Genomic DNA, 20,458 nt, shown 5'->3' with positions numbered 1-20,458 from the left:
TAAGCCCCTGTGACGTTTTGCCTTCAATATGAATGTTGGAGGGGCTTAATGGCGGGACAAAGTGATCTCCCCTCTGCGCCCTCTCTGGAGATAGTAACAGAGCGTTACAGGGGAAAGAAAGGTTCAGCGGAGCCAGCAGGGGGAGAACAACGATGTGTGTGTGTGCATGTCTGACTGTGTATGTGGAGCTCCCATAAAGCAATGTCATTCACAGACAGGGACACCAATATTACGCCGTTGTGGAATCAATATGAATCTCTTAAAGGCATAAAGACGGAAGACCTACATTACTGCGCTGTTGCAGAATTGCTTTTGCTTGAATCTCTCTCTCATGTGAAACCCTTTGCAGAGGGAAAATGAGCACCCTTTAAACATATTTTTTGATGTCCATGTGCAAAACGTAGGACTTCAGACTTATAATAATTTAATAAATAATTCAAATTTTGAGTGTTTAAGAAGGTCTTTTGAACTATCCGAATACGTCAGAAAAAAAGGCAGTAGTAATATTACTGTCAAACTGTGAACAAAACACACATGCTAAGACCACCTACTGTCAAGGTCCTCATCTCAAATGTTGCAGTGAAATATCTTGAAAAATAGTGTTTGCCTGTGTCAACAGATTGAGTCACATTGTACAGTTAGTAAGAAAAGAGTGTGAAAGGAGTGCTTTTTAAGTCTGACAGAGCCTTACTCAAAACAAGTTAACCCATGACCACCGTGTTCAAACACCCGCAAATACCACCTCCAGGTAACACATCCCTCATAGACAGGACATAAAATCATTACCCTGCCAAGCAGCAGGGCAATGATCAAAGACCGCTGTTGTCGCTGTTAATAGCTTACTGATAAGCAAACAACGCCAGACAAAATGGAATGCCAATGCTTAAGGACAAAAATGATTTGTAGTTGTACAACTATTAACAGTTTTTGTAAAACAGGCAGGCCAACAGGAAGTCCTGTGAGTGTATGAAGATGGTGCTTAGTTTTACATTCAATCATGTGTTGTACAGTTCATGTCGATTTTGCTGTTCATTCAGTTTCAGACAATCAGCTGAGACTTCCTCTGTTTCTGTCCATCTCTTCACAGCATATCATTTTGGTTCATTTGAATTTATAAAGACCATTTTGAACATGGGTGCACTACGTAAAATGTTTTAACAGGATGAAGGATTGAATCATATTCAGCAGGATCTGGTCATTTGTTTGACTCCAAATGTTGAAGACTGTAACTGATACTGTGTAAGTTTGCTTTTTAACTGCAAACAGCCCAAGAGGGTGTCAATGGACTGTCACTGAGGACACAAATAATAAATATTTAATTAGACTGCTTGTAATGCAGGCCGTTTTTAAATGCTAATCTGACATGTGTTATTACTCTTTTATAAATACTTTTATATTCATTGTTTTTTCTCATTACATTTACAGCTTAACTCTTTTCACATCTAACCCATTCAAAATGATGTCGATTTCACATATAAAATAATGACATGCAGTGAGCGCGCACATTAGCAGCTCTAGCCAATCATTGCTTATAGTTTAATTATAGCGTTCATATATTTAGCATTGTCAATTATTGTCGTCTTAATGGCCAACGCATTTTCAAAATCGCGATGAAATTATGAACTGTGTCCTCGGAAAAAAATTATACTCATATAAAGTTAATTTGAATTACTGACATGGTTTGAAAACGTAAGACGCAGCTTTGCTTCTGTTTTTTATGACTCCCATGCACAATGTTTTGATCTCCTATGTGTTCACTGTTGAAACATTTGTATTGATGGCATCTGCAAAACATCCAATTGAGCATCCATGTTTTATTTGATTAAAACAGGCAGTCTTTGACCTCTTTCATGACCCTTTGCCTACATTAACCACAATGCAACTCAACTGCCAGTTGTTAAGTCAGACAACCTGGTCTTTGAAACTTTCAGCTGTGTGCTACGAAGGTCTGGTAAGCTCACTTTTTCTCTAACTTCACAGACCCAGGTTCTTTTTTGTTTTTTTTATTTTTAAAATCGTGTTTTCAGACTCAAGTGGGCAGTGGTATTTGGGATCTAAACTCTCTGGTACTTGAGTTGCTTTGCTCTATAGGCCATGGTGCACAGACTTATTCATTTGACTCTTACTTGAGTAAAAAAAAAAAAATCAAGTTCTGTCTCTCTCATACTTGACTTGTTAACCAGCTGTACAACAACGGCATGTGGTTAGCTCATGTGCAGTTTACTCATTTGTGAAGACAGTGAGTCAGTAGGCCTGCATAGTACTCACTCACCACATCGGCACAACTGTGGGTTCATCTGTTAAGTTAGACTGTGTATGAGATCATACACTCACAAGAGTTTACTCACAGCGCTTTGCATTTAAGCGATGCTGACTGCTCCACCTTTGGCAGGCAAGCTGGCATCGACCTTGGGGCGATGCGCTTGATCTTTGCGCACGCCTCACCTCTTAATGATAAAATGGGAAAACTGGGTCGGAGATGTACATTCCCACCAGAAATAGTGGGAAGTTAACATCTTCAGCTGAGCACCAAGACTTCCAACTGGGAAATCATCTCTAAATAAATCAAATGAGTTTCACAAATAGGTGAGGAGCCTATGGGAGACCCAGGTTTGCTCCTGGGAGGAATGAACAAGTCTGGATGATTAACTGAGAAATGAATGACCTGCTCGTGTATCCACTAGAAACCTACTTGAGCAGTCAAATGACTCTAAATTAAATGATATTTGGCACGTTGAGTTCTTTATGGAGACTGATGTTGTTTTTCATGACTATTTATTATCTCGGTTCAAGGATTTTGAGTCATTCCCCTCGAGCAAAAATCTGAAATGTTGCTTTCGTTTTCTTTAACCCTCACTTTAAAACAAAGCATGTTCTGACTTAAATGAGTTGTATTGTATGTGAAAGAAAGGACGCAATCATGATGCATTCAATGTCTTTTCTCTCATTTTGCAGCTTTTTGAAAATGTTGTGGCAATGATGCTTTAAATTCCCAAAGCTTTTGCATAAAATAAGAGAGAGAAGGAAAGGAATCCAAAGAAACCGACAATGCGTGCATGTTAAAGCAAGATGGTAGTCTGCCATGTGAGATATCAAAACTCACCAGAGTTGGGATCAGAGTTGCCGTCAGCTTCGGTCCTCTTGTCGGGGGAGGCCTGCTCGTAGAAGTCGTCCTGCGCCTGCACCAGAGGGAGAGGTTGAGTGAGGAGGGAGCCACTGCCTACAGGCTCGTGGTCCCCCAGACCGCTGTCACTGCAGCTCTCCTGAGAGCCGTCCGGCAGGTGAAACGTGACGCGCCGCTGCGACTAGAACCAAGAGCACAAAACAGAGCCTCTGATGTTAAAGTGCTCTGCTCTGCCCCCTTTAAAAAATTTAAGTCCTACCACAATGTAATTTTTTTTACTTTGAGCTGAACAAGCTCACGTATGCTGCTTGACACGCTGAGTCCTGATCGGTACTGCAGTGTGAAATAAGCAGCCTTGGGAGTTTGACGGATGATGTCAAATACATTTACAAGTAAGGAAGGCACGGATGAATAAAAGGGTTCATTTTCAGAAAAAAACTGAGAATGATTGAATAAAGGGTCTTTTTTTTTTTTTATTGACCTGGGCCCGGTTATTGATGGGAAGGGCAGCTAACAGATGATAAATACAGTCACGTTTCACTGCACAATGACAACCAACAACAGCATGCAGATTAAACATCATGCACTGTAACACAAATCCAGCAAGGTGAAGAGTGCAGTATTTGTGAGCCTTCCATAAATGTGTTGTGTAATTAATGTCAGGCATAATTAATGAAGGCCAGGGAATTTCTTGATATTTGTGGCAGTGTTGTCATGTTTGTGAGTCCTGCTGCATGGAAATTAACAGCCAAGTTGTTTAGTTCGTGTTTCAGTTTGTTTGGCAAAGTCAAAGTGGTCTGCAGAGTTAACAAAAGTCGCCCCAAGGGTGTCCTTTCTCTCCGAATTCTCCACTCTCACTGAAGAGAGGAATTTCTTAACCGACGTAGCGTTCCTAGGAAACGTCTTTTAGCCCTTCTGTTGCAGATATGCATGGGAACACACATACACATTAACGAACACACGCCGTCCTTAAAGCCATCCTGATTGAATTTCCAATTGTTAATTCCGAGTGTCTTTTCCCTGTGCTCTAATGACATTTTCCTCCGGCTTTTTCATAAGTCCAGACACAAGCCTCCAGCTAACCTTTTGTGAGCACAGAGAGGTCCCTGCCACATCCTTGGTGATGACAGACAGAGGCGGCTTTTACAGTAATTATTGGCAAAAGCAAAGGTCACCCAATCTGCAGTCTAATGCAAATGACCTCATTATATATTTTAGAACTGCTCCAAAAGCATGCAACATTCAATTAAACAAAAAGAGAAAATGAAAAGAAGGAAAAACTGAGGAATGGTACTGTAAGGGGGGTGGGGGAGGAAGGGGGTGCAGACAGAAGACTGTAGAGCTGGTTATAGATTTAGATACATGAATGGATGGATGGGTGGGTGGATGGATGAATGGATAGATAGATAGATAGATAGATAGATAGATAGATAGATAGATAGATAGATAGAGCAGCGTGAGCTATATCAACCTTGGAGGAAGATGTCAGCCCCGTCATGCCCCGCAGTACCACAGTGACACAGATGATAAGCTGACTAAAAGGGAAAATGAATTGAAATGACAACAAAGACTGTTTTACTTATTTCAAGTCTGACAGCTATAGATGTGTGTTTTTTCCATTGAAGTCTGGCGCTGGCTCCATTTATGAAATGTTGTGTTTGAATTAAATTATATGTACCAACTTTATAAAGGCCTTTTATATCGTTTTCTGACATTTTAAAGGAAAACAGATATGACTTTATTTATGAAAAGTTGAAATAGCTGACAAAAACTAAAACTCTATCTACGGCACGTGTTCGAATCCGACCTGAGGCTCCTTCCCCACATGTCATTCCCCACTCCCTGTCTCTCTCTGTCCCTGATTTCTACTCCGTCCACTGTCCTATCTCTTCACTAAAGACACAAAAAAGCCACAAAAAAAAATTCAGGAAACTTCTAAAATGTACCCTTATGCTAAAAATTGTAATCAGGATTCATACAAAGCTTCACATCCTGTCTCCATGACAACCGGAAAAAAAGTACAATTAAATGTAAAGGTCTTGTAAAACAGGAATCTGGATAAATGTCACTGTTAGTAATTATAAAGCAGCAGATGATCAGACGTGGCATTTCAAATGAAGATCACACAATCATATAGAAAGTCCTCCTCTAAAGATCTGCCCTCTTATGTTTGATTGTGTTCAAAACAAACGTATACTGATCAGATAAAGTGAAGAATAATGTCTTTGCAGTTTAAAACATCTTATGAATTATACCCGGTGAAGAAGAAGGGCGAGGCCAGTCTTAAAGATTTGACATGTTTGGTGTATCTGCACTCATTTAGCTGTGTTTTTTCCCCCTGCTGCTGATGCCAAACAAGTTGGCCTAAGGCAAGTTAGCCATTTTACTTTATTACTTGGCTGCTCTCTAAGTGTCAAACTGGGTACACTGATAGTGGCAGCTTTCTGGTCCCCTCGTTCCACAGCTAAGAAGACAACTATATATTTTAACTGAGTCTATGGAGGGAGTTTTTTTTTTAGCAATGCCATGAGATTAAAATTAGAGCAAGATTAAATGCAGTACTTTTTCACAAAGGTATGTGTTCTGTAAAGGATGGTATTTAGAGTACATCTGAATAATATGAAATATTACACAGTAGTGAGTTAATACAAAAGCATATTGAATAGATATAGAAAATTACTAATTTATGTATTTTATAGGTACGATGCAATTTAACATATAGTTTCAATACAGAGCATGAAACCAATGGGCTGCACCCAGAGTGTATAGCTATGGCTTATTTCCAACACGGGGATCTAGTCGGACCTTTGGGTAAGCAGAGTATAAAATATACAACATTCAACAACATGAAACCACAGGGAACATTCAAATGTAAACAAACTAAATTGTAAAAGATAATACGTTGTTGGTCAACCATTTTGCTGACCAAATCAAGTGTTTGTTGTAATATCAGGGAAAGACAGTATAAAGACTGAACAGCGGAATATCCTGCCTCAGGTGAAGCCAAAAGATTTAGAGCTCCCCCTGCTGACTGGCTGCATTGTAGGTTATAAACCCCGCAGCAGCTGGGATAGGGGGGGGGGGGGGGCGTTAAAATAAAATCTTTCTCAGCGCCTCTACAAAAAGTACACTGTGCCCTATCAGATTAAAAGAGGTTTGATATAAGAACAAACTGAATGTATATAAACCAGACTAATAGATGGATTATATTTATTTTATTAACATTTCACTGTAATTTGGATTGTTGAAAGTGACATATTTGATAATTCATCATTTGTAATTCCATTAGCTGTAAATAAAGAGGGTCCACGTCTGAATAAATTGCCTTGTCTGTGTCTGTCGGTGTTCCGTGGGAGTAGTCTGGTTATGCCCGTGCATGTGTTTATTTGTGGGTTTATGCATGTTTGAAGATGTTTGTATTTCTCAGACGCTGACAGTCACTTGAAGTAACATTAGCATAAGACCGGCTTAAACTACCCCTGCTGCCAGTTTACAAGATATTATGGCTTATCGTGCCTGCTAACCCTTATTATCCACTTGTTTTTATAATTTGCCTGACCAAACACACTCACATAACAAACACAGAGCAAATAGCAGCCCTTTTGCTTGGCTGGAAGCTTTCACTTCCAGCCAGCCTGCAAATTATCGAGAACAGAGTTTGCCCTTGGGTCTTCATAGAATGGATACAATATTAAGCAGAGTGAAAATAAAAAGCAAACAAAATTGAGTAAATGCCAACTATGCAATCATTAGAAACAACTTTTAACAAAATAATGTTTTTAGAAAGTGTGAAAGTGGAGAGTTTTGGCTTCAACAAACAAACCGGCTTCTGAAAGTCTCCTATAAAGTTCCAAATAAGCCAACATGTTGCTAAAGACGCAAAATAATTATCATTATTAGTAGTTGGAAAAGGAGTTAGTAGCAGTCAGATAAATTGATTCAACTTTCATTAGTTTTATTGATCTTAAGATTGCATTCTCAATTTTTAAAGATGAACAAATACCCTCATAGAAAGATTGAGTATTGATTCTCTTAAGAAACAATCAGAGACAGCAAAAGTAACAGATAAATAAAGTGGTAAGTCATCCATAAAATGATACACACAGAGCCTGTTACCACCAAGTATTTTGACTTCTTTCCACACTGTGCTGCGTTGGAACAGATGCAGCAGGAACTCGTGTCAACACCTCTGGTGAGAATCAACAATCCGAGGGTGAAATATAAAGAATGACTTTGCAGCAAAGACACAATCCCATCGAACACAAAACTCATACAACTTTGGTTTTATGTGACAGAAAACAAATAGGGACAGAGCTTATGACTCGGATCACAAGCTTCTCTCTTTCTCTCTGCTTCCCCGTCTTCCTCCTCCTGAGTGTGACCATATGGAGCTCAGTGTGCAAGTCAAAAACAACTTCTGCGTGATGTTGTGTTTCCAAATGAGCACAATACAACGCTTTAACATTTCTATCGAGGCAGACGTTTAATGAGAAGGAGCAGCACACACACTGAGCGGACACACACACACAGTCACACACCCGCTCGCCCACACACACACACACACACACACACACACACACACACACACACAGGCACAAACTAATGCAACCTCCTCACCCCCACAAATAATCTTATCTAACAGCAGTCTGACACCTGCGGTGAGAGAACACTTCCCACGAGTCCGTTCTCACAAAATCAGACCACTGAGGGGGATCAGTCAAGCAGGAAAACAAAACTCACAAAAAGATCCCCCTCTGTCTCTCTCCTCCCTGCTCTCTCACTCATTCCTCTTCCCTTAGAGACCAAAGGTGCTGTGCCATCTGCTGGCCACCTTGGAAAATACATTTTTATTTTATCAATAAAAGGCCACAAACTTGATAGTGCTGATTGATTTTCTCTCGGTGTCCCTCCCTCTCTGTCCTACAACTTTGCACTGGTATTGCTTTTCCCCACACTTGCTGAAACAGCAAAATGACACAATCTCAGACATATTTGATGTTGTTCACTCTCACAGACAATAATGTATGTCTTTTTTTTTTTATTACGTTTTATCTTTTTTTTTTTGGGAAGGGGGGGAGTGAATTTCCATTCTCTATTCCCTACAGTTTTCAACAACAGCCATGACAGGCTGTAACATTCCATAAACCATCAAATCAAGTGAAACATTAGCAGATGATAGACATTGCCTCCTGTAAACATAACATTGAGATTTCCTTGGGGATCATCCATAAGATGCATCACAGTCTCAGACAAGCAGGGCCCCATTTTGACGACAAACACAGCCAAAAAAAAAAAAAACAAGCTATCAAAGTAGCATGAAATGAAAAAAAAAAAGAAAAAGAAAGGATGAAAGACGCAGAGATAAAAAGAGTTCCCAAAACTTGTGTCTGTGTATGAAATAAGAAATGACAAATAAGTCACAATCTCCCCCGTGTTTGATTCCGACTCGAATATTGACGTAGTCTGCTCCTGCTGCCTCTCCAGAGTCTTAAGTCTGCCGCCCTTCTGCTTTTCATCATTAAATCATAGCGAGGCAGTTCTTAGAAACATCTGCATTCTGCCACATCCACAATGAGGCCCGATCAGTCACTCCCCCTCGCTCTGTGCTGCACCAACAACACAAACACACGAAGACAAACACAAAGATGCATAAATCTAAGTCACATCTGACCCATTTCCCAAATTGCAAGCTTGGAACCGGACATGTAGTGTGTGTGTGTGTGTGTGTGTGTGTGTGTGTGTGTGTGTGTGTGTGTGTGTGTGTGTGTGTGTGTGTGTGTGTGTGTGTGTGTGTCTAACAGCAGTGTGCCTTGTGTAAGTCATTTACAGAACACTTGCTTAGCGTGTGATTATCAGCACAGTCCATCATTTTGACTTTTTCTGGGCTAAATGATCTTATGCAGATTTATGGTTGCAGTATACAGCATGCGGGCTTATTTATTCATCCTTTAACCATTTACTGTCTAACCCACATATGCGAGACACATTTTCTTTCTCATTAAACAGCGTAAAAATCCATGTGTAGTCAGACTGCATGTTTGTCAGCAGACCCACACGCTCACCTGTCATCTTTCACAGATGTCAGCAAGTGACAAGTCTCCCGTCGCAGAGGCCCCTCAAAGTCCAATTTGTTTTCTTTTCATCCGTCTACACCTCCCTAATTAGCTCCGTCTCATCCCACTTTCATACATTAGCACGCAGCAGCCCTCCCCACTGTTTTTGTGCTTGTTAAACAGATATTTGTGTTTTAGCCTAATTTGCATTAGTCATGCTGGAGATATCACATTTAAATGACAAAGGATGTGGAAACGGCACCGTTCTTTTCTTAAATATGTGTTTGTAAAACTGATAATAGAATGCAAAAATATTGTTTAAATTACAGATGCTGTGCAGGAGTGAGTCAGGGCCAGGTTGTGTGAGGAGGAAGAAGAAAAAGGAAGAGGAGGGAGATACAGTAGGGTTCATGCAGCGAAACTGTCCAGACTGAAATTATCATCAAACCTTGAGAAATTTGTCTTACATATACAAAAAAAAGTAATGCTTGAAAATGGATTAGTATGTTTATTCTGAATGGTCCGGGTCTGGGACACACGACCTTAAACAGCAGAGGAAAGACAAGCTACTCGATAAGTAAGAACCATTACATGAACTCACACTTTGACCTCTGAGCTGAAGGCAGACAAATTATTTAAAACAAGCAACACAAGTTTTTTAATTAAGACACAATTCTGGGAATTTATGCGTTTCATTTACAAAATATAGAGATGTTATTTGGATTTTTTTTGGAACTTGGTCCAAAGTGAAAACCCTTTTTTTTTAATATGCTCTATTTCCTTTTCTTGCAATAGTTCACACAATGCATTAAAAAACTAAATCTATACCTATAATTAAGTATATTCTAGGATATTACAATGCAACATCCATCATGACATCAACATTGGAATTGGAATGAATTATTTTCTTTATCAGGATATATCAGGAATCCTGCAGGAGTATTTGTGGTGGACAGTCTCGAGATTCAGCTTGGAACGTTTGGTTTTTAAAAAAATTAGCAAAAGTGTGGGAAGGGTAGTTCTTAATTAGAGAGTTCAGAAGAATATAGATTGACTTCATAATTCCTGAAGCATTTGAACATTACTGCATAATTGGGACTAGCTTTGTGGTGAAAGTTGTGAGATTTTATCCTGTGTGACATTTTTTTATGAATTCCCAAACTTTAGAACTTCCGATGTTTGCTACAGCGGTGAAAGTCCGTGCTATTGGCTCACAATACTGGCTGAGGAAGTTTGAAGAGTTTATGCACATTTTTGTTTATTTTTATTCATATGACGCTTTCCTAGATTTCCTTGTAGAAAGGAAAGGTTTTTTATAAACAACAGAGATGAGATCACATTCATAAAACACCAAATGTGTCAAATGTGTATTCTTAAGTCCACATCGATGGATGCTTATAGCCTCACGGGGGCAAAACAACATACTGTACACACAACAATGACATATTTTCCTTGAATAATAACAATACGGTAAATGGTAGACCACAGAAACAGAATCAGAACCGGCCTTAATCAGCGACCTTCAGGCCTAGCTGGAGGAGGCCCTCGAGGAGAAGCATTTGAGAAGATGTCATTTTTTATTATTTTGAGGTATTTCTGACCAGCAGCTCAATGTAAGACTATTTCAGCGTCTTTTTAACTCCTATTTGGTCTCCACCAGCCTCTAAAGAGTTATTCATATAATATTGGCTCCATTATTTGTTAATAAAACTAAGACCTTCTTTATGATTAAACTCAGAACCCATCTTCCAAAACTGTGCTGACTGCTGGTGAAAGAAGTCGGATTTTAATAGAAAACACTTCCATGAGTTCTCTTTGAAATATCCACATACAGTATATAGACCAGCAAACTACCTTAAGCATATGCCCTTTCAAAAAGTGTAACATTAAAAGAATGTGTCTACCGATAACAGTACATCCAGCCATACTGTGGGTGTCTCAGATAATTCATCACATTGTAGAAGAATCATCAAACACTGTATAATAACAACTACAAGTGTAAAGAAGATTCACTGAAGAGCAATAGTGGTGATGGTAAACAAAAATCTTAAGGGTTATAACTTTAAGACATCTAACTATGTTATACAAAATAGAGTATTGGACATAAGATTTCAGAAATAATAAAACATATGAATTCCTTCAGTCTTTGGCCTCTAAAGAAAGCTATGTGTTGGATTTGACCCAAGACGACTGAGCTGAATGGGCTGAAATATTTTCATTTTCTTACCAAGAATGTTTCAAGTGTGCCAGCACATAAATTACAGGAATGAGGTTAGATACAGCAATGAATAAGTCTACACCTAGCGGCTTTAATCCATTCTAGCAGAGATAAATGCAAAAATAATACGCTCTTGCTGCAGAGCTTGAGGAACAAACCTTCCAGGATTATCTCTGTCAACTTCAGGATAGCTTTCTAGGTATAGCTGAAGTTACGGGGCTGAAACTGCAGCCAACAGGCACAGTGGTGGTTGAGCTAACTGAGCCTGACACTAGAAGCTGCCTACAACTGGAAACATGAAATCAACCCATTGCCTAAGCATGCATATCAAACTTTATCACAATAGATACATTTAAATGAATCCATCAAGCTCTGCATGGTGCTTGGCTCGGGTGGTGGGTGTATGAGGTTTTTGATTTTTATATTTTAGAATGAAACTGGGAACAAAAATCGGCAATCTAAACAGAATTTTACCCCGGCAGTCTTCTTCAGAGGGATGAGATATCATTTATAATTGATGTCATCTAACACCACCTGGGGCTACATCTGGACATCTTCGACTCATCTACTCCTTTTTTTTTTTTTCACTCTCCACCCTGCAGTGACCTCTTTCCTTTTTCTGATGGATTCCACCACTCTCTCCCTCTCCCCCCTCTTCTTCCTCACTTTGGTGCGCTGTTAAATAACCTGCCTTGGCTGAGTGAGAACTGCGAGACAGGAGCAGTTCAACCAGCTTCCCTCTGTGCCTTAAGCAGAGCCGAAGAAACCTGTGCAACTGCCACAGAGCATTAGCTACAAAGTTAACCACTACTGACTCACTCATCGCTTCTCCCCTCCGCCGACATCCACAGCCATAAAATGAGAGACACAGCAATTCTTCTCTATGTGTGTCTCCTGCATCAGGATGAAGGATTTGACACTCAGAGACAGTTAACTACAGAGCAGAGCGGGCGAGGCCCTGAGCACTGAATGGGGAAGCTTGATGTGTTTATGAGTTACAGTCCATGTGATCTTGCTGCTGCACTCAGCTGTAGCAATGAAGTCACTGTTCTGTGGCACTGTGGAGGGTGTTAGCTTTCTATTTACACACTACAAAAGCTTCTCAGGCATACCTTTTGTGTCACGGTGCTAATAAAAAGCATTAGAAACATTAGAAGGTAATGAAAAATGAATAAAACACATCCGTTGATACCGCATTAAAAGCTGCATTTATTTGTCCTCATGCAAAACCAAATGATAATCACACTGCTCTCCATGATTAATAATAACCTACAACCCTATTAGCTGTCATGAAATCCTATTTGTGCTTCCATTACACCAAACAGGTACAGAGGCACACATTTGTTTAGTCAGATCCCTGTTTATCCTGCAGAAATAATGGCTATTTACAGAGCCATGATTATCCAGCTTTGAGAGATCAAATGTAAATCGATGCAGCAGGGAGCTCTGGTTGACTTTGGCAATGGTGAGTCGAAATTTCCTTGATTTTATGTTTTTTAAATCATGGCATTCACTCAAAGATATAAAGATCATGAGATCGCTTTTGTTTGTTTACAGAAAGGCAAACAGATACATATCTAGAAGGATAATCTGATTTTTTTTCATTTGTTTGTTTACACTTATCTTATCAATGATAGCAGCTGATGGATAGCTCATCATATTAAAATCAGACTCAATCAGCATGCCCTGTCAATATTATGAATAGAAATATCAAATAGAGCAGTCGCATGGCTGTTTTATTTGCATATGGAATTTTTGAGGCCCCTCCTCAACAGATTGTAGGAAACAATGAGCTGAAAAAGCTAACTTTAAACTTTACATCCATGACTTATCTATGGTAAATGGTAACTGGGTTTTAAGCTTGTATAGCGTTTTTCAAGTCTTCTGACAATTTAAAGAGCTTTTACACCGCAGGACACACCGACACATTCACACCACATTCACACACTGATGGCAGAGGCTGTGATGTAAAGTGATCATAAGAAGTAACTAATCCCATTCATACACATTCACCCTCCGCCGACAAAGCAGTGGGAGCAACTCTGGGTTAAGTGTCTTGCCCAAGGAAGGACCCATCGGACAAGTGGCTGCAGGAGCTGGGGATCAAACCCCCCACCTTCCGGTTTAGAGACGACGACTCTACCAACTGAGCCCCACGCCAAAATTTGACCAAATTTCTTAACCTCAAGAGTCATTATTTTCCCCTTTTCTATTACAATGAATTTTACTTTGTCTTTGCGTATCCCTGCTAACAATAAATGTGATTTTATGTCTTCTTCCATTAATGGGAGCAAGGTATTATGAGGGTGTTAATCTAATAAATTTAGTTGGGAAATATGCAACTAATCGGCACGTTAAATTTATAAGTCTCTACGTTATCACAATCTCTCCTCTAAAGGGGGAATCCAACTGACTGGAAAATTAGTGAAGTGCTACAAAGTGCTAAAACCTAATGACATGGACAACAACTGATTAGTGTGATACTGCAGTTTAAACAGAATCTGTATGCATAGTAGCTGCTGTTTAAAGACAATGAAACAATAAAAAGGCATTGTGCAGCCTTATCTTTCAGTTGCTCTGAGCAGCATTTTTTTTAAGTTATAGAGTGAAATACATTGAAAAGCCTTTGTTGAACTATAGAGCGCACTAATAAGAGAATTCCACTAGAACAGAATCTAATTGTCAGTTGAAGAGTAAGCAGAGAAAAAAAACATTTTGTAATCTCTGGTTGGGTAAAAATCCCCTGACATGGCAACTTCTACACAGCACTGGATAATGGAAAGACAATGATAACCAAATGGTGGTTTGATGCTGAGGCACTATGGCAAGGTGCTGACGGCACCATCAAACAGCACTATCGACACACTGCACTCACTGTATGTGCCAGCCGTCATGGTGTTAGATGGAGATGCATACCAGACATACTTTGCCTGTGTATACGAAAATGTCTACTGCGTGGTTTTCATGTTTATTTCACAAGGGTTTCACGTCTTGTGTGGGTACATTTTGTGCATTTTTTTAGGGGAAATAGTGCACATGCATTCACATCAGAATCAGCTCTTTTGGGGAAAACAGACAGTGAGTTAGACTCCAGGTTACATCTGCATCCAATGGTTGAGTAATGGAAGTGTCAGAATGACTCTGGTATGACATACTTCTATATATAACTGATTACAAATTCATATATATGTATACTATAAGGGACACTCGCTATGCACAACTTCATTAAGGAGTGCACTGCGTCCAGCTATATGTGTGACATGTTAATTAATAACAGCATAATATATAAAAAGCAGTGTGATGAGTGGGTGTGGACACTGGGCACAACTAATGAGTAGGAGAGCATTTTAAATTGGATAATTGTGCCATACACATGGGTCATATTTATATACAATTGTTTCTGTGTTTTTTTTGGCAATTTATTATGTTTTATGTATTATGTGAACAGAAGTTAAGTTTTTATTGATTATAGGCATTCACTTAAAGTCTAGTTTGTATTATTAATTATATTAATCAGGACCTGAGTACCCTATTTTGTATCCCTCTTATGTACTGCCATGTTCTGGAATAAGAGTAATCTTAATTAGATCATTGAATCCTTGAACCATAATCAAATCCAAAAACATATGAAGACTGTTCTGCAATGAGAGTTTATGCTTGAGTCCAATGCCAGACTTCAACCATAAAAAACATACTGTAATATTGGATTTGCTGTGAGTTGCATTCACTGTCTACATGAATTCAAGTGACTAATGTGTACACATGAGGCATTGAGTATGAACTCATGGGCTTTAGTACATGACATATAACTCTACTACTTCTGCTACTAATGCATCAATTATTATCAATAACTAAAGCTCATACTACTTTAAATTAAGCCACTGATCCTCATTGTAGCATGGACGTTGGGTTTGTAAAGCTTGAGGTATACAGACCTGCTGCTCTGTTGCCATTTCACTCATCAGGAAATTTGAAACTAACTTTTTCTGAGAGGACAGTCACAGTGAGGAAATACAATTAAGCTTGAGCCTTAATAATTAATTTTATGGTCAATGATCTTACCAACAATTATTTCTGATGCAACTAATCATCTGGAAAATAAGAATCACCCGGACCTTTTTTCCATTTGTTTTGTTGCCAAGCAGCCAGCAATTTCCATTCAATAGTTTTCCAGTGAAAGCAAGGCTCCAGCATAATGCATGGTGCTGGGTAGTGTCGCAGAGCATAATTTGTTTTTGTTTGTATGTGATCGGCTGCCCATTTGCATTTCGGGAGTCTGTGACAGAAAAAAAAAAAACTCGCTCTTATCACTGTTGGAAAACCATTGAGCCAAAATGTAGACCAAAGCCGGAATATATGTTTACCTACAGTTGGAGAGGAGCAATTTTCAGCATTGTTTAATTTCTAGAAATGATGTCTGTCATTCTTATTGTGAACATGGAGGAAGATGGAGACTAGATTTACGCATGATCAAGAAAGGGAGAAAAAAAAAACAAGGAACATGAGAGGCTTAGAGATTAGAAAGGAATGAATATTAATGGACAAGACCACATTTTCCACTACATGGGTTCTGGTAAATTTCCATGTGGAGCTATGGGTTAGATGTGACCAAAGGTTGAAGCCACATTCTGCTTCGTCATTCCCAAAATACTTTTACATGATAAAACAACCTTGACAGTTACCTGAACCTGTAAACTGACTGCTCACTTTGAACCCAATGTCAAGATCTATTGCTGAAAAAAGCAAAATACCTTTAATGTTATCATCTCAACATTGACACCTGTACAAATAATCAGCAGATAGAAAGGACTCTTGGTTTGACATCACAGCTTCAATCAGTAAACTGTGATGTTTCTTCCTGGTCTGACAGTAAGCTTTAAATAAACATTTTCATGCTGCAAGTTCTCTTTTCCGAGACATTTCTTTCTCAAGAACTCCTGTAGAGAATCATGGTCTCCATTGTCAGTCCAACTGAAGCTTTGCTACAATTGTGGCCTCGCTGCACAGGAGGGTCCCACTTAATAATAGAGCAACGTTATATCCTTTTTTGTTCTAATGCAATATGGGCAACTGATAAAACTTTAAAAGCAGGTCTGTGTCTTTGGTAAAATGTCATTAATTCAGTGCAAGTGATACCTTCCCTTTGCACAGCATTACCCTTGGCCCTGTGGTTTCCCAGTATTGGTCCTGACTGTGTTGAAAAATGGACAAAAAAAATACACACCAGCATCAAACTAACTTTGTTCTTCCAGCTCATGTTCCATCTTTTCATTTTGTCTCCTTCTTTGGTCCAAGATCTTTTTTTCTCATGGCACTCCGTTTGTGACCCCCTCAGCCACAGTTTCTGGAGTCTAAGTAGTTACACCAACAGCCTGAGGCAAGATGCCCTGATTTCCCACAGCGGGAGGAAGGCCTGCCTGTGACGGCCATGCCTTTTAAAGCAGTGGTCAGGTTGAGCAGGCATATTGATGTGCTCAACTGCTGATCCTTTCCTGCCAAACTAATCTCTATAGACTTTCTAGTTTTGGATTATCATAAGTCAGAAATCGCTTTTGAAAAAAATCAATAAGTACCCTGCAAACCTTTTGTTTGTTATTGTCTTTGAAGTTTATGGAGGATGGTTGCTTGATCCTGGCGTTATAGGTGAAGTCATACCTTTATTTATTCTCGAAAGGAAGATTCCAATGGCATCAAGATAACAAGCACATTAAAGACAAACGATAACACAATCAATTACTTCAACAATAGAAATCATTTAAAACCCTTACAAATGGAAACAAAGTGGCAAGAAATGTAAATCCTCAACTATTCAAGAGAGGGAAGAACTCCAATTTGATATCTGATCCTTAATAGTAAAGAAAGGGCAACACAAACTATCAAGGAAAAACTCTGGATTTTAGTGAAACATACATTTTCAGTAAAGCTTTGTGAATGAGGAAGGCAGATCATCTGTGAGCAGTCGTGCTCCAACATCCTACAGGCCATTCTTTGCCCAGCAGTTAACATGTCAGCTAAATAGGCAAAGATCACCAGTCTGTCTCCCCAGAAGGTTATAAGTCACAGACATTGTGTGTCAATTATTCAATACATGTCGGAACAAAAAAACCTACCCAGGGGAAAGTACTGCCAATAATTTCAGTTTCAGGGAACTATTTTTAAACAAAGTGTTTGAGAGTCTGAATACACTTTTGGTTTTAGCCAGAGAAGGTGTAGTTTTATCCAAAGAGACAATGTGCATTTTCTATACTGCAGTCATAAAAATATATATTTCTATAATTGTTCCATGGCTTCTTGATAATTTACATGAGTAGATATTGATGTAAAAAGATGAAGTGACATTTGTTTAACCAACTAAGGAGTATCATAGTTTGTTCAGGTTGTCCCTTCAGTTCTGTTTTAATTACCTTTTCTTTTAAAATATAAATACTCCATTCTATAAATGGTACTGCTAGATCTATATTAAATATAATAAAACATGTATTTCAGAAGAATTTAAATATGAAAGACACTGACCGGTATAATATAATGTATTTGTATTTGGGAGTGTGTAGACCCTGTGTTTTGCAAAGAGTAAAATAAAGTGCAAACTGGTAAGTATCCAAACTCTGGTTCGTCCCCAGGCCAAGTTCTTAAAATAGCATCATTTCCTCTGTTGTACTGAAATAGCTGACTGAGGGAATTTATGTACAACAAGTTTGAAAACTCTAATGGTGGTTCGTGCAGATATAACAGTGCAGATAAGGAAAGGCAGCTTCCAGCATTTACCCCTGGGTTAAAATCAGAGTTGGTTGGCTGACATGGCAGAAAAAAACAAATGTATTTTAGAATGACAGCTTGAACCTTAAATAGCCAGAGTGCAGTAACTAAGCTCAGCCGTCTTCACGTCTTTGTACATTCATATTGATTCCCCGAAGGTGTAATATTGGTGTCCTAGTCCGTGAATTCACTTTGCGTTTCGGTGTTACACACAGTACACACACAGTCAGACATGCACGCACGCACACACAGCACTGCCCTCCCCTGCTGGCCCCACTGAAACCCTCTCGCCTCTGTAACGCCTCTGTTACCACCCCCACCCTCCAGTAGGCCTCTGCAACATTCAGATTGTGGGGCGAAACGTCACAGGGCCGTGAATATTGCGGCTTGAAACGGCAGTCTGAATAGGGCTTTGGAAACGACACAATCAGAATATTTATGATGCAGAATTCAGGGCTGCAGGCTTGGCGCACACGCCCATGATATTATGGTGTCATTGCTGCTCAGTAATATTCCCAGTTTGGCACAAAGATACGATTAGCAAGTCATGGATATACACTCAAAATATCTGTTTGCTGTTGAAGAATATCCTAGGGCAATAACGTATTACACATCGGGTAATAAAATCCCTAGAGAGAGAAAAACAAGGATGTCTGTGAGTTACGTAAGCTGTAACACAAGCTCAGCTGTTTTTTTGTAGAGACGGTACCTCCATTCCATATCCATATAAAAGACAACTAAGTGGCACACACTCAGAACAAACTGGTATATAAGTGTTTGTAAATTTGCATGTCCCCACTTGGGAACCTCTTACAACCTGCCAAATAATATCCCAACTGGGACAGAGCACTGCTGTCATGTAAAAAAAGAGATGTATATTGTTTTTTTTTTCTTCTCTCATCATCCTTTGTTATCAATTTATGACAGAACAGCAGAGGGGAGAAAAGACAATATTTGGGTGTGAGGAAAATGGGGATGACAGACAGGACCATGAGGAGAAGAAAAAAACGTAGGATGAAAGTCGTAATAATGGTTTAAAGAGACAGCCGCAATATTCACACAATCATTCATACTAGCTGACTGCAATGGCACACTGGCAGTGTGTAAACAAACTTAATGTCTACAGCCTGTATCGCCATGAATCTCATAACCCGTCTTGGCCCCCGAAGCTTTTTCACAGCCTCCCCCACAAGTCCAGTGGCTTATCACATAAACGATTATTGACTGCTCCGCAAGCCATCAATACCATCAGTGCAGTTTTACATAACGTAAGCCAGGCAACTTCATCATAGTAAGCCAGTGAAGGCAGCTGAGAGGCTATGAAAGTACAGCAGGTTCTACAGTGAGAATGAAAAGGGTGGAGTGGCATTTTCTACCCTTAATTTGAATGAGGGTTACTCCGGATTACTGTAAATGTTAATTATCTGGCTCGGAAAGAATTTTAATCATCACAGATCCCTGGATATGTCTCTAAGACACTTTGAAGGTAAAAGAAAGGGCAGAGCCTCCACTAGTCAAAGTGAATTCCTTCAAAATAAAAGCCCACGTAACATGGCTGTTTGATGGTGCAACGTATCGGTATATAAAATGGTGCCTCAGGTCTTGCAGCTGAGCCAAAACAACTTAATGGATTAATTGGGAACCAACAGAGATAATTAGGCCTTTGGGGTTGTATGATTCCACCCCTCGTCGACTGTTGCCTCAGAACTGTGATGTAGTGCGTTCCTGCTGTGTAATCGAGATAATTAGCAAGAATGTTGTGTCACTGTCCAAAGATTAGCAAAAGGGAAAGGCCAAACAAGGCTCATTAAAAACGTGGTTCCAACCTAGACAGACATGATAGGGTCTATTTACTGACAAAGATTGTTACTTGTTTTCTTTTACCTTCTTTCAGATGAAGAAAAAATGAAAGGTTAGGTATATTTTTCATCTCATTACAAACATTGTTCTCTTCGATCATTCCCTAAATAGACGCCAAGGTGACAGGTACAGGTCCAACCTTTTAACTTGGCAGCCATTAACCATGTGTCCAAACAAAAACACTGCAGTGCACCAATTTCTTTTGCTTGTATTTGAACGCAACACACTACTGTACTGTCATATATTTGTTTCCCCTGAGGAGGAATGACTATGGATAGCTCGCTGTTAGCTGAGACTAACTGAGCCAGGGCTTCACTTGTTTACTGTGCTCCTATTATTGGATGCCAAGGTGTCCTTCTGTGAGCCTGACAGGCACTGAGTAGTAGGCCAAATTGATTGGTCTGCTCTTGCCCACCAAAAGGACCTGAACTCAATTTGCTTGTGATG

General features: G+C 39.4%; 1 protein-coding gene across 5 annotated transcripts in view; it reads right to left on the bottom strand.

The window, feature by feature from the left end:
• LOC132972603 (protocadherin-9) overlaps positions 1-20,458 on the bottom strand; it is a 203,713-nt gene that overhangs the window by 58,641 nt on the left and 124,614 nt on the right. For 2 of the 5 annotated variants that reach the window (XM_061035566.1, XM_061035575.1), the window contains one exon: positions 3,104-3,305. The exons of 1 other annotated variant lie outside the window; for it this stretch is intronic. In XM_061035566.1, coding sequence (XP_060891549.1) covers positions 3,104-3,305 — 202 coding nt within the window. The remainder of the gene's footprint in view (positions 1-3,103; positions 3,306-20,458) is intronic. 2 more of the 5 variants (XM_061035583.1, XM_061035591.1) reach the window with 1 other exon arrangement.

The sequence above is a fragment of the Labrus mixtus genome, chromosome 1 (genome assembly GCF_963584025.1).
Source record: "Labrus mixtus chromosome 1, fLabMix1.1, whole genome shotgun sequence".
NCBI classification, from domain to species: Eukaryota; Metazoa; Chordata; class Actinopteri; order Labriformes; family Labridae; genus Labrus; species Labrus mixtus.
Note: the sequence above shows the minus strand (reverse complement) of the source record. Positions and strands in the feature narration are given on the sequence as shown.